The 12667-nt window shown below is 43.8% G+C and overlaps 1 protein-coding gene across 2 annotated transcripts; it reads left to right on the top strand.

Moving 5' to 3' along the window:
- The first annotated feature begins 478 nt into the window (after positions 1–478).
- Positions 479–10855, top strand: LOC100273874 (S-adenosyl-L-methionine-dependent methyltransferase superfamily protein). Of its 2 annotated transcripts, XM_020543554.2 has the most exons (8): positions 479–844; positions 4025–4241; positions 4463–4542; positions 7986–8046; positions 8935–9050; positions 9215–9347; positions 9651–9751; positions 10570–10855. In XM_020543554.2, the coding sequence occupies exons 1-8, from the start codon at positions 718–720 to the stop codon at positions 10572–10574; spliced, it is 840 nt and encodes a 279-aa protein (XP_020399143.1). In that variant the 5' UTR covers positions 479–717; the 3' UTR covers positions 10575–10855. The 2 variants fall into 2 exon arrangements, with proteins under 2 accessions (XP_020399143.1, NP_001347410.1); NM_001360481.1 differs by lacking the exon at positions 10570–10855 and having other exon boundaries at positions 676–844; positions 9651–10074.
- Positions 10856–12667: the final 1812 nt, after the last annotated feature.

Genomic DNA, 12667 nt, shown 5'->3' with positions numbered 1-12667 from the left:
TCGATCCGCCAAAGAAGGCGGCGTTATCGATCCCTGCAACTGCAAGCTCTAAGGTCCTGTTAGAGAACAAAGTTTTTGAAAACCACAGTTTTTAAAATACTATAATATACTTTAGCCATGATAATACCGTAGTTTACAATACCGCAGTTTTGAAAACTGAGGTCCAGACCTAAGTTTAGAATACCTTAGAGCATCTCCAACAACGTGACCTATAAAAATACCTTATAATTTAAAAATAAGTAAATTTTATATAATTTAGGGCACCAACAAAGCACCCCGCTCCAACAGTAAAGCCTCAAATCTAGATTATAGGGCAGCTCACTACGGTGTAGTATATTTGAGGCATTTGAGAGGATGCCCTATAGTTTTTTGACAAAATTTGTTGAATTGAGTCACTGTTGGAGTGATTTTTCCTGTGTAGAGCCCTATATTTCAATTTGAGGCACTAGTTTAAGGCATTGTTGGAGATGCTCTTAAGACAACTATAGTATTTGCAATACTTCAGTTTTGAAAACAGAGATTTTAGTCAGCTTGTCAAACACCATTCTGTATATAATACTGCAGTATTTGAGAATACTGCAGTATTTTTCCAAAACTGTGAAAAAACTTCACTCCCAAACACCCCCTAAATCCGAATGACCAAATCGAACTAGTCCTCAATATCTCTCAGGTGCTCGCCACGAACAAACGTGACGCATCTCGAGCTCCGAGCCTCCGATGGACTCTTCCTCTCCATCCCCATCGTCAGCGCCCAGTGGATCCCGTGCCGCCTCCAATGCCACCCAGCGGTGGAGCATCCTTCGCCGCGCGCTGCTTGCTCGTTCCTCCTCCGCGCGCGCCCTAGGTTCCGCCGATTCCTTCCCTTATTTACCCCATGCAACATTTGCGTCCGCTTTGTTTTGTCGTTCATTCGCATCCGCTTCATCTTCGTCCGTCGAGCGATTCAAGAAGACGGGAAGACGTGCCTGTATAACAAGGCAGAAGGCAGCTTGCTCCTGCAAACAAGGAAGGCCCAAACGCTGCTCCTTGTGTTGTGGATTTTAGTTCAAGGCGATTAGTTTTGTGTTGAGATTTGAGCTGTTGGCCCTCTACTACACAATTAGGGGATGTTTGGGGCTACTGATGATAATGGGAACATTGGCATTTTGAGCCATCCTTGACTTTTCAGTAACGGTGAAAGCAAAATCCGTGCAGTAGTGATCCATTTCAGCTTTTAGCTCCCGTGTTTTGTGCTTGAACAATTCTGATCAAATGGTTTTAAATGCTCAGGAATATATATCGTCGCATGTCATGTTGATAGGTTACTGGGTTAATGTTAAAGCCTTAAGGGAGTTACTGCAATCTGATTTGGACTGAATACCTTAGCTTCAATGTGATGTTTAGGATTATTGTTTGAATAGTATATACTTTTGGAAATTATGTTAGTGCACATTTAAAATTAGTGTTTACCATGAAAGTGTAGGTGTAGCATGCACATTTAACCAGCGAAATAGAGTAAAGTGCGCTGACGGTCCCTAAACTTGTTCAAGTGGGTGTCAAGTCGGTCCCTAAACTCTCATAATGGCCGATTAGGTCCCTAAACATTGTTTCGATGTCATTTTAGTCCAATCGGCCGAGAATACGACCTGGTTAGCTGACGTGGTCTTGCCACCGTGTCGTCCACGTCGCACGACATGATTGGAGCAGGACGCGGCAAGGACCAGGCGGCGGCCATGTGGCAAAGCCGTGCCACGTGGACAACACGGAGGCAAGGCCACGTCAGCTACCCAAGTCTTGTTCACAGCAGATTGGACTAAAATGACATCAAAATAATGTTTAGGGACCTAATCTGTCATTCTGACACACCTGAACAAGTTTAGGGGCCGCCATTGCACTTTACTCCAGCCAAATATCATTATAAATGTTAGACTGTGTGTGTGAGTGGATCAGCACCACCGTTGGGCTGCCGGCCCATTAGGGTTAGGGTTGTGAGTATTCTTACATGGCATCAGAGGATTAGGGTTATGTTTCTCCTCCCACCCCACAGCAACAGCCGCCACTACTCCTACCTGAGCCGCCCCCGCCCCCGGGAGGCTCCTCCCTCCCGGGGCGGCACCTGCACCCGGCGCGGCGCGGCCCTCACGGCCGTCGGCTCCCTCGTGGCCACCGCGCCTCCTCCTCCGTAGCCGCCGCCCCCGTAAACGCCCCCGCCGATGGATCTCCGGCCGCCGCCCCAGCTACCACCGTAGCTGCGACCGCCGCCGCCAGATCAGTCGTCGCGCGGGCTCGCTCCACGCCGATAGATCTCCGGCCGCACGCGCTCCGAGACCAGCCGCGCCCGCTGCCTCCCCTCCCCTGCTCGGCGGCCGGTCACGCCCCTCACTCCCCTCTACTCCCGGCCGCGCTCGATGGACCCTCCCCGGCGTCCGTGCCCCCATGCGCAGGCCCCCCTCGACGTCCGCGCCCCACTCCCCCATGTTCGCCGTCCGCCGCCGTCCCACGCCCGGACTCGGCGTCCGTGGCCTTCCTGCGCGCCCTACGCGCCGCCGCCCGCCGCCCCCGCATGCTGCGCCCTCCTCGGCGTCCGCGCCCCCATGCGCAACGCCCTCCCCGACCTTCCTGCGCGTCACCGCCCCCACGTGCAGTGCCTTTCCCGGCCTTCCTGCACACCCTGCTCGCCACTGCCCGCCGCCGCGCTAGGCCTCTACCCACCACCGCCGGCTCCCTCTCCACTGCATCCTCCGCCGACATCTTTGCCCGTGCTGCCCCTCGTCATTGCGCTGGCCACCTCCTAACTGCCCGCGATGACACCAGCAACGTCTCTTCACGCCCCTCTTGTCGTCGTCGTCAACCCGTCCTGCCAGATCCGGCGCGACCCCCTGTCCGGCTGGAACCGCCCTGTGGCCCTCCCCTTCATCGCCTTCGTTGGATCTGTCGCTGTCGCGGCCTTCCCGGTCGGATCCATGTTGTCGCGGCCTTCTCGGCTCGATCCGCTGTCCCTTTGGCCGGATCGCGTCTTCCCGTCCGGATCCGTCGCTGCCGTAGCCTTTCCGTTCGGATCCGTCGTTCCCCTTCTATTCTGCCGCGGGCGCGGACACCATGACCGGTGCAGACGCGTGCGCTGTCGTCGACCTCCCTGGCAAGGCTCCTTGACGTCCGGACGATCGAAGAAGCAGGAAGGTCGGCCTGTCGGTGCTCTTTTGTTGTGTCGCCCTGCCGATCGTTGACGCTCGAACGTCGACCCCTCCCGAAGAACAGGCTCCTGTTGCATGTCTCCTGACCTCGGCGACCTCGACTTCGGCTAACTCGGCATTCAGGGGCTATCGCCTTTTCGAATCCACACTGGTCTCTTCTCCAGCCGCAACATTCGCACCCTCACGACGCTGCGAGGGGATTTCAACCCGTCGGCTCCTACCTTCGGCCTCTACTCCAGTCTCATCGTGTGTGGTGCCCCCGTTGCGACTGCGGGGGGATGTTAGATTGTGTGTGTGAGTGGGCCGGCACCACTGTTGGGCTGCCGGGCCATTAGGGTTAGGGTTGTGAGTCTATATATTGTACCTCATCTATTATCAATACTACAGTCACTTTCGTATTCTTACAATAATTACCACAAAGTTCCAGTCTAATATGGTCCTTTTAAATTTTTACCACTTCAAGGACAAACTCCATTTTTTGCTCTGTGAGTGAGCATGGGTACATTGACTTGCGTGTGCTCACACAAAAACTCCATGTCACTCTGTGTTTGAATGATTTCTTTTGGATCCTTCATTCCGTATCGCAGTACTGCCGGACTATTAAGTCTATTATACATAGGGATGCTGATTCATTTTATCATATTAGTTTTTTTAATGGTAAAAGACCATTGTAATTTTCCATTCCTGATATTATGTAACCACATATCTTTGTTAATGTATCATCTGTTTTAAACATGGCAGCTGTAAGCAGCTTGAATTCAGGTTTATACTGCTTAAATAGTTCACATTTGTTAATTGTTTTTTATATGTTATGCCATGTAATTTTGTTTTTTATGTTCATTTGCACGCAGGGGGAATTTCTAGTGACCACCAGATTAAAGATGGTACCAATAACATTTCAAGAAAGGCTTCACGTGGTTTTAACCTGATCGAATGCCACTCCTTGCCAATTTCACAGCTACTGAAATCACTTGGGAATTCATTAAACGAAAATGATTTTGAATGCCAGAAGGATGTTTATGTATGTTATAAGCTGCCTTGTAGAGGTTCCTCTAAACTTGATCTGGTGTAAGTAGTCTATTATTTGCCCCTAGTTCGCTGGCACACTGAATGTAGTTATCCCTACCTGTACCCCCCCCCCCTCCTCCTGGTATAACTGGGAATCATATTGTTTTATAATCTCTGTTGTGACAACAAATTAAGCCATCATGAATTGTTTAACCAACAACTCAACAAGAAAGGTTGACATGCTATTTTCAGTTGCTTATTGTTTTAGTTCATGATTCCAGATGTAGAAAAGAGGATTCCCTTGAACTAAATGACATTGAGGCTTCGAACAAATACAATATCGACACTACTGGACTAGTATGTAAGTTTTGTTCAAGCAAGTTTATTCTTGTTGTTGAAATACATATGATTTCATGTGTCTGCATCAGTTCATGTGTATGGTCATGTTCCTGGCATCTTTCAACTGCTGTCTGTTAGTACCTGCCAGGTTTTTTGTGCCTTTTGCTAATTTGGGAATCATGGTTTTCAAGTCATCTGATTAATCGTCCGGGTCGGTTTGTAGAGTCGTTAGGTGTGCTGATCGTCCAATTGTCCGAGTAATCGTCGCCTAATCGAGCGATCGGGAGGTTTCTGTGTAGGGATGTAATATGGTTCGGAAAATATCCGTCCGAATCCGGATTCAAAGATGGTGAACGCCGGTTCGGATGGAATTTTCGGATATCCGGACTTTTTTCGGATAACAGATAAGAATACGGATATTCTGTTCGGATATCGAATTCGAACAATATGTCTGATATCCGTCGGATATCGAATATCCGGATATTTTCTTGGATAAATCTTCTCGGATATCTGGATAGTTGTGTGCATTTTGTTGATTTTTTTAGAAAAAAGTTAATAATACACAAATAGCCTTAGAAATTCATGAAATTTTATGGAGGCATAATATATGTCCAAATATAATCCTCTAAAATATTTGGACCATAAAATCCACAATATGCTAGTGTTTCTTTCATTTCACTTGTTGCGTGATTACATGTGAAATCATTCTAAGTATCCAAGTTTCAACATAATCAATACTTCACTTTATCATTTTCATGTGGAGACTTGAGGTTATATTTTTATAGAATGTTTATTAGTCTTGGTAACTTATTTGCATTTTGATGATTTTATGCACAATAAATTAATAATGCGCACATAGCCTAAAATTCATGATTTTTTTTTTAAAACGCGACATATGTACACATATAATGCTAAAAATGTTTGGACTTAAGGAGTGGATACATGATTACAACCATGATATGTGTGGAATGATGTCTTACACGGTATCCGACAAAAAAATCGTTACCGACAATATCCGTGTCCGACTAGTTCTGTATTCGACACACAGCTATCCGTATTTGTATCCGAGAACATTCGTATTCGTATTCGTATCCGAAGTTATCCGTATTCGAATTCGAATCCGAATAAAAATATAAAAACAAATATGGTTTCAGTGATATCCGTCCGTATTCGATCCGATTACATCCCTATTTCTGTGACCTGAATATTTTGGAAAGGTTTTCGACCTGGCGCCTCATCCAGGCAGGCCCGCAAGGGTTTCCTTCCCTGATTGCAGTTAATTAGGAAAGCAAAGCCTCTGATTGGTTGATCATGCCGGCTAGTTTTCCGAATCTCGTTTTTCTTTCATCTCTCCTTCCTAGCGGATCCTCTCTCCTTACTGGCGGCGGCTCCTCCCTGATCAACCTCCGGCAGCTCCTCCCTGATCAATAACCGGCTACAGGAACTCAGGAAGATGATGACACTGACCAACACAGTTCAAGACGATGACACTGAACAACAAGATGATGCAGCTTCTCAGGAAGACGATGAAGAAGAAGAACATCCACTACAATCTGACGGAAGATCAATGGAAGGGGAAGAATCTGTCCTAGGTGGTGTTGGCGGGTCAGCTACTGCTGATGCATTCCATTTGGATTAGGATCTGCTACTTTAGGTCTTGTAAGTTTGATTAGCTACTGCTGTTCAGATTTTAGAGGTGCTATTGCTTCTGCTATATGATGTTTGAGTTTGATATTCATATTTCAGACCTGATGTTGCTTATATACTGTCTAATATCTTTAAAATCTGATTCAGAGAATCATATATATTATATATCAAGTATATTATGTAGTATATAACTATATACTGTAGTGTATATATATGTCCTGAACAGGACACGACAATTAGGACGACCAGGGACTGACTAATCGTCCAGGTTGGCGTCTTGATCGCAATTAGTCGGTTGGTCGGTCACCTGGATGACTGGACGACTTGAAATTCATGATGGGAATAGAAAGACACTTGCATGGAAATGAAATGTAAACATGTGTGTAAATTGTATTGTGCATTCTGGTGTCTTGGCCACTTTTGGAATGTGGCGCACAAGACTTCTATGCATGACATTTTTTTCCTTCTTGGACTAAGAATTGTGATCCCATACACCTATGAACTTGTGAAGTTAACTAATGCAAAGTTCCTTATACTTGCACATAGACTATTCCCTCCGGTCAATGTTCATTTAAGCTTGCATATGGCCTTTAGAAGTAGGGAAAAATCAATATTGAGTTGAGAGATTGGTAGAAGAGTTGAAAGAGTAGTGCTGTCTACTGATAACATGCTGTTCTGAATTTTGTTTTGTTCCTTCCACTTTTGCATGTTTAATCCATCCATGATACTCTCTTCGTTCCCAGTTATAGTTTACTTCATATTGTCTTAAGTCAAACCTATTTAACTTTGATCAAGTTTTTAGGAAAAAATATTGGCATCTATAAGTTAAAATAAAACAATAAATGCACTATCAAGACATATTTCATGGAGAGTTTAATGAAACCAATTTGATATGAGATGTGACTTTGTACTACAATTAGTGAGGATGGAGATGTAAGCTTGGGAGGCCAGGTAGTACCAAAGAAGGACATCTTCCGATATTTGGGATCGATGCTACTGAGAGATGGTGATATTGATGAAGATGTTAGCCATAGGATCAAAGCGAGGTGGATGAAATGGCGTCAAGTATCGGGAGTCCTATGTGAAAAGAGTGCCACAGAAGTTGAAAGGCAAGTTCTACAGGACGGCGATTAGGCCTGCTATGTTATATGGGACTGAGTGTTGGCCTACTAAGAGACGACATATCCAACAACTAAGTGTCGCAGAGATGCGTATGTTGCGTTGGATATATGGGCACACAAGATTGGAGCGAGTGAGAAACGATGACACGGCTAGGAGTAGTGCTAATTGAAGAAAAGATTATTCAACACCGGTTGAGATGGTTTGGGCATGTACACCGGAGACCCCCAGATGCACCGATGCACAGAGGTATCATAAGATGGGACAATAATGTCAAGAGAGGTAGAGGACGGCCAAACTTGACATGGTAGAAGACAATCAAAAGGGACTTGAAGGAATGGAATATCTCAATGGACTTGTGTTTGGATAGAAGTGCTTAGAAAGAAGTTATCCATGTGCCCAAACCGTGATTAGGCCTTTCCCTTTTATTGCTCTCAAAAGTTTTTTCCCCTTCCCTTTCTCTTTCACTTTTTGGTGACTTCTTGTTGGGTTTCAACTCTAGCCTACCCCAATTTGCTTGGAACTAAAGGGCTATGGTGTTGTTGTTGTAGATGTTGATGCATTTTTCTATAAACTCAGTTAAAGTTAGAGAAGTTTGGCTTAGGACAAAGCTAAAGTGAACTATAATTAGGAACGAAGGGAGTATGTTCAATATAAGTCGGTTCAGTTGCAAGTTAACACGAGTTTTCGTCCCTGAAGGTTGTTGGCCATCGGAAGAGGTTCTTGCCTACTACTGTATTAACCACTCGGATGTGTTCAGGTTTGCCGTTGCCTCTTGTTAGATTAGATTTATTACACATGTGACACTCCTGCATGGCTGCATTAGTATGGATTGTTTTGCTAAGATGAAACACTATTGAACCTTAGTTACTCTACGTTGTTGGCTTAAAAATTTTTATTAGGATTCAAGGACATATGTGAATTGCATATTCAACAAACATTGTGTTTTGTGAAAGAAAATAGGCTGATCTGGTTTGTGTGTTGAATCAGACAGGATCATAGGGTGCGTTATTGTCTCACACTCATAGCATACTGTGGTAGTGTGTCCTTCTAGGATAACCTGTAAGACAAATATAATATAATGATATATAGGTCCTTGTTCCTGTCAATATTTTTAAAAGTTGTTTACTGTGGTATGAAATAAATCCATGAGAGGTTTGAGCTGTGTATGTTGTCTGGGTTTTATAGTTACTCTTGCACTAGTTTTCTGTCCATGATATTTTTCATCATATTTTCTCGATGAGATCAATCAAGAGCAGAAAAATGAACAGATATCTGAGTGCTACATTAGTTCATGGTCTTTTTCAGTTGTGTCAGTTGTTTTATGTTGGAAAACTGACTCCTATTTAGAATTCTATATTAGTATGTACCTTTTGTTATGCCACATGAACCTATGGCAACAGCCTAATTCCATAGCCCACATTACCTTCAAGGCAAAACCTTTCCACAATAATAGTCCCTTGAAAACTTTTGCCACGACAATACTTCACTGCTACTTGGCCCCCCTTTGGAATGCAGGAATTGTATAGGATTCAGTTGTCACATGAAAAACATAGGAAAGAGGAAGACATCTCGCATTTCAATGGGGGGCTATAAGTTCAATTTTTATTATATATATCCGATTAATTGAATATTTAGTTCATTACAGGTCCAAGAAAGTGCTTGAACTTGGATCTGGTTATGGATTGGCTGGACTTGTTATTGCAGCCAGTACAAATGCTGACGAGGTTGTTATTTCTGATGGCAACCCACAAGTAGCTGAGTGTATCCTTCTTAATATAATGTATGCACAATGGAGAATGGAGTTTTTGCCAATATTGTGAACAGATCAATCATTCCAAAACTTAGCCCGTTTTGTTTTGTTTTGTTTTGTACTTTTCTTATTTCAAAAAAACATTTGTTGGCCTTTGTAAACCATTAACCCGCAGACATTCAGAAGAACATATCCATCAATGCAGAGACTTTTGGTGAGACCAAGGTTAAATCTTTGATACTGCATTGGGACAAAGAGCAAGCTTCAGAAATGTTGAATACTTTTGACATCATTGTTGCAAGTGACTGGTATGTTGACCCCCTTGATTCTTTGATATTCTTGAATACTGGTTATCTTTTCAATTCTGTACTGCCTTAATGTTTGACGCGTGTCAATGATATGCTATCAAACTTGTTACTTTGGCATGAACACATATAATCAGGAAATGTTTTTTATTTAGTCAAAAGCTATATCTTGTGTCTGTTAGTTCATAGTTGGTTTCATATGTACACTGATTACACCATCCATATTTATTAGTAATAAAATGGCTATCATATTATTAAGTTCCATTAGGACTTGTTCACATAATCACATTTTTGCCTTTCTTGCAGCACATTTTTCAAGCAATTCCATAAGGGCCTTGCCCGAACAGTCAAATCCTTGCTGAAGCATTCGGCAACCTCACAGGCCATCTTCCTGAGCCCCAAAAGAGGTGATTCTCTAGACAAATTCCTGGGAATTATTAAAGAGAATGGTCTCAGTTGTGAGTTGATAGAGAATTATGATCCTACTGTCTGGAATCTGCACAAAAAATTGGTGGCTGGTGAGGATAGAACCTGGCCTAATTATGACAAGGAGCATTGCTACCCTCTTCTGGTTAGAATTGGCTATTTTAGTGAGTTCTAATTTTCTTACATTTTTTTATCTTGGATGATCTATTTTGACATGAAGGAGGCAGCAAAATGAGATTTAGAAGTATGGAATCTACTTAATTGTCTAGACCTGAATATATGAGTGAATGGAAAACAGTTATTCATGTGTCTGAACATTGATCGGTGGCTTCTCTTATGTTTCAACTCTAGTCTACACGCAAACCACTAGTAAAGACTTAACCGATATGGGATGGATATATTATCTTAACTTCTTGTGCCATTAGATACCGATGGTTGTTTTATCGGAAAAAAAATATTGATGGTTGTACATAATTCTAGTTTGGAAATGATTTTGTTTAGGTAACTTAAAAGGTTATCCCTCAAGTAGCCAAAATTTTGAGTAAGATGATTATTAGTCCCCCCTCCCCTTCATAGAAGGGTTAATTAGAAATGTTACTCAAGCTTGTCTGGCTATCAAATCTTGCACAGTAGAGTTGCATATTGGCTATTGAGGCATGCAGTGCACCTGGCGTTTAAACAACTGCAACTGGAGTAGCATGCATAAGTTGGCAGTGTAATATATTTGATTTGCTTTGGTGCTTTGACAGCTACCTATGCTTAATGGTTGCTTGTTTATCTAGTAGATTACTGGTTGCAGGTTGAAAGCAATGTTATTTGTTGCCGCTTTCTACGACTTCGCATCTGCTAGGCTGACGTCTTGACCAACAATGATTGATAAGCTGACGTCTTGACTAACGACGATGATTGAAGACTCGTGTTATCTCATTCTATAGTGTTTGCTGCATCACGGCACCCACACATCGGTTTATTGGCCGATGTTACTGCTGTATGTGTGGCTAATTAATCTCTTCACAAGTTGCTATCAAACGGCTGTTTGGGTATCTTCATGATTGCTGACCGGATGAAAGCACTTCATTTGGCGATGTTAGCAAGGTCTCATGGATAACTCATAAAAAATCGACCTGGTAAAGACAGCCCAGGCATATCTTCTCACGCAGGTCGAGAAAACCTCCAAAATACATGTCCCTCCCTCATGTTATAAGTCGGCACCGTAGGCTATGTGAGAAACGACCGTGCTTTAGCATGGGACAAACAAGACGATTTTTTTTAAGTTTTAACCACAGCCTAAAAATTTGCTCCCACGAAGAGTCGAACCCAGAATCTGAGAAGTGCTATTCAGATCACCTAACTAAATCGGCTAGAGGTTCTTTCGCCCATTGATAACTCATAGATGCTAATGTTCTCGTAATTCGCTATGCCAGCAAGTGCATGATCCACGCACATATCCTTCTGCATTCGAGTTTATTCACGAGTGGATGCATGCACAGTAGTATTGACTTCCGTACCTTATCTCGCTCAAGATAACTAGGCGCATGTCGTGGAATGCTCGTGAACAACGATCAGCAATGACAGGTACGGTGAGATCATTGAAAAAAATAAATACTTACTTTAGAAGGGCTGTCAAGACGGGCGTGTTCGGCTGGCTACAAGCCGACACTGTTGCAGCTGTTTGGACTGCTGCAGCTGCAATCCATAGAGAGAAAAATACTGTAGAAGCCGCAGCCGCAGCCGGATTGCAGCCGCAGCAAGCCGCAGCGAACAAGCTATCGTTTGCACTCGCTTTAATTGATTTCTTTATGAACCGCCTCATTAGGTGCGTTGTTCTTGTCAGTCGCCATCTATGAACTTTGCATGGTTACCGTAGGATTAATGGATATTTTTGCTTGATGGATGTGTGTGCGTGAATGCGTGATAGTTCCAAGAACATATTTACAGTACACTGCCCAGAGCTAGCAGCTAGCAGCTAGCAGCTCCTTTTTTGCTCGTCCATTGCTACTACGCCATTACAAGAAAAGCCTCCAGCAAATCGTTTCCTTCTGTCTGTGTGTTGCCGACGCCGTGTGCGACAGTGCGAGCTTATATGAGCTGTCATGACACTCCTTTTCGTATAAAATTATACCAGCGTGCTATGTAAAATGTCCTGATCTTTCAGAAGTGAAGCTTGATGGGAATCTAGGACGAACTCTCCTGCTACAAAATAATAGAATGTCCATGGAACTGCTGTTTAAGTTGTGCCAATGGATTCATGTTCCCGAAATTCAAGTCATGTCAGGGGAACGTCTCCAACATATCCAATAACAAGAGCAAAGCTGTAGTAGCAGTAGCCTTATTGCTAGGCATGTGGGGACACCGACGCAGAGCAGACCAGCACGGCGTGTTCCATTCCTTTAACGACGAACCAACGATCGAAGGCTGCTTGTGCAACCTGCGGTCGGGTATGAACCAGTTCTACTCCTCTTCGCCTTCCTCCGTCCACCTATCCTCCTTCCTTAGCATATTTCTCGCAGGATTGTTGTCAGTACACCCATCTTTTTTGGCTCGAGATTCCTCCGTCCGGTTTAACAAACCCAAATCACGTGTAAAACTGTCCTACGTGCCTCCAGAGCTGGCCTCAGTTGCCTTGCTAAGTGTCAAGGGCGTTAAGCCCTCGAGCGGCTGGACCGCGGCTAAGTATTTCGTATCCGCCGTCCGTCTTCTTGGGCGAGGTATGTAGGCTTTAGAGAGTACAGAGAGATGGGAGATTAAGATAATATCTTTATTATTCCCTTCATTGTCTCACGGTTCCATATAAATAGGTCACCGGCCTGACCAACTAGGTAACTTCTAATTTAGGTAATAACTTATTTGGAAACCAACTCCCCTACAATTAAGGCCTATCAATTTAGCCACTAATC

Source organism: Zea mays, chromosome 9, assembly GCF_902167145.1.
Source record: "Zea mays cultivar B73 chromosome 9, Zm-B73-REFERENCE-NAM-5.0, whole genome shotgun sequence".
Taxonomy (NCBI): domain Eukaryota; kingdom Viridiplantae; phylum Streptophyta; class Magnoliopsida; order Poales; family Poaceae; genus Zea; species Zea mays.
Note: the sequence above shows the minus strand (reverse complement) of the source record. Positions and strands in the feature narration are given on the sequence as shown.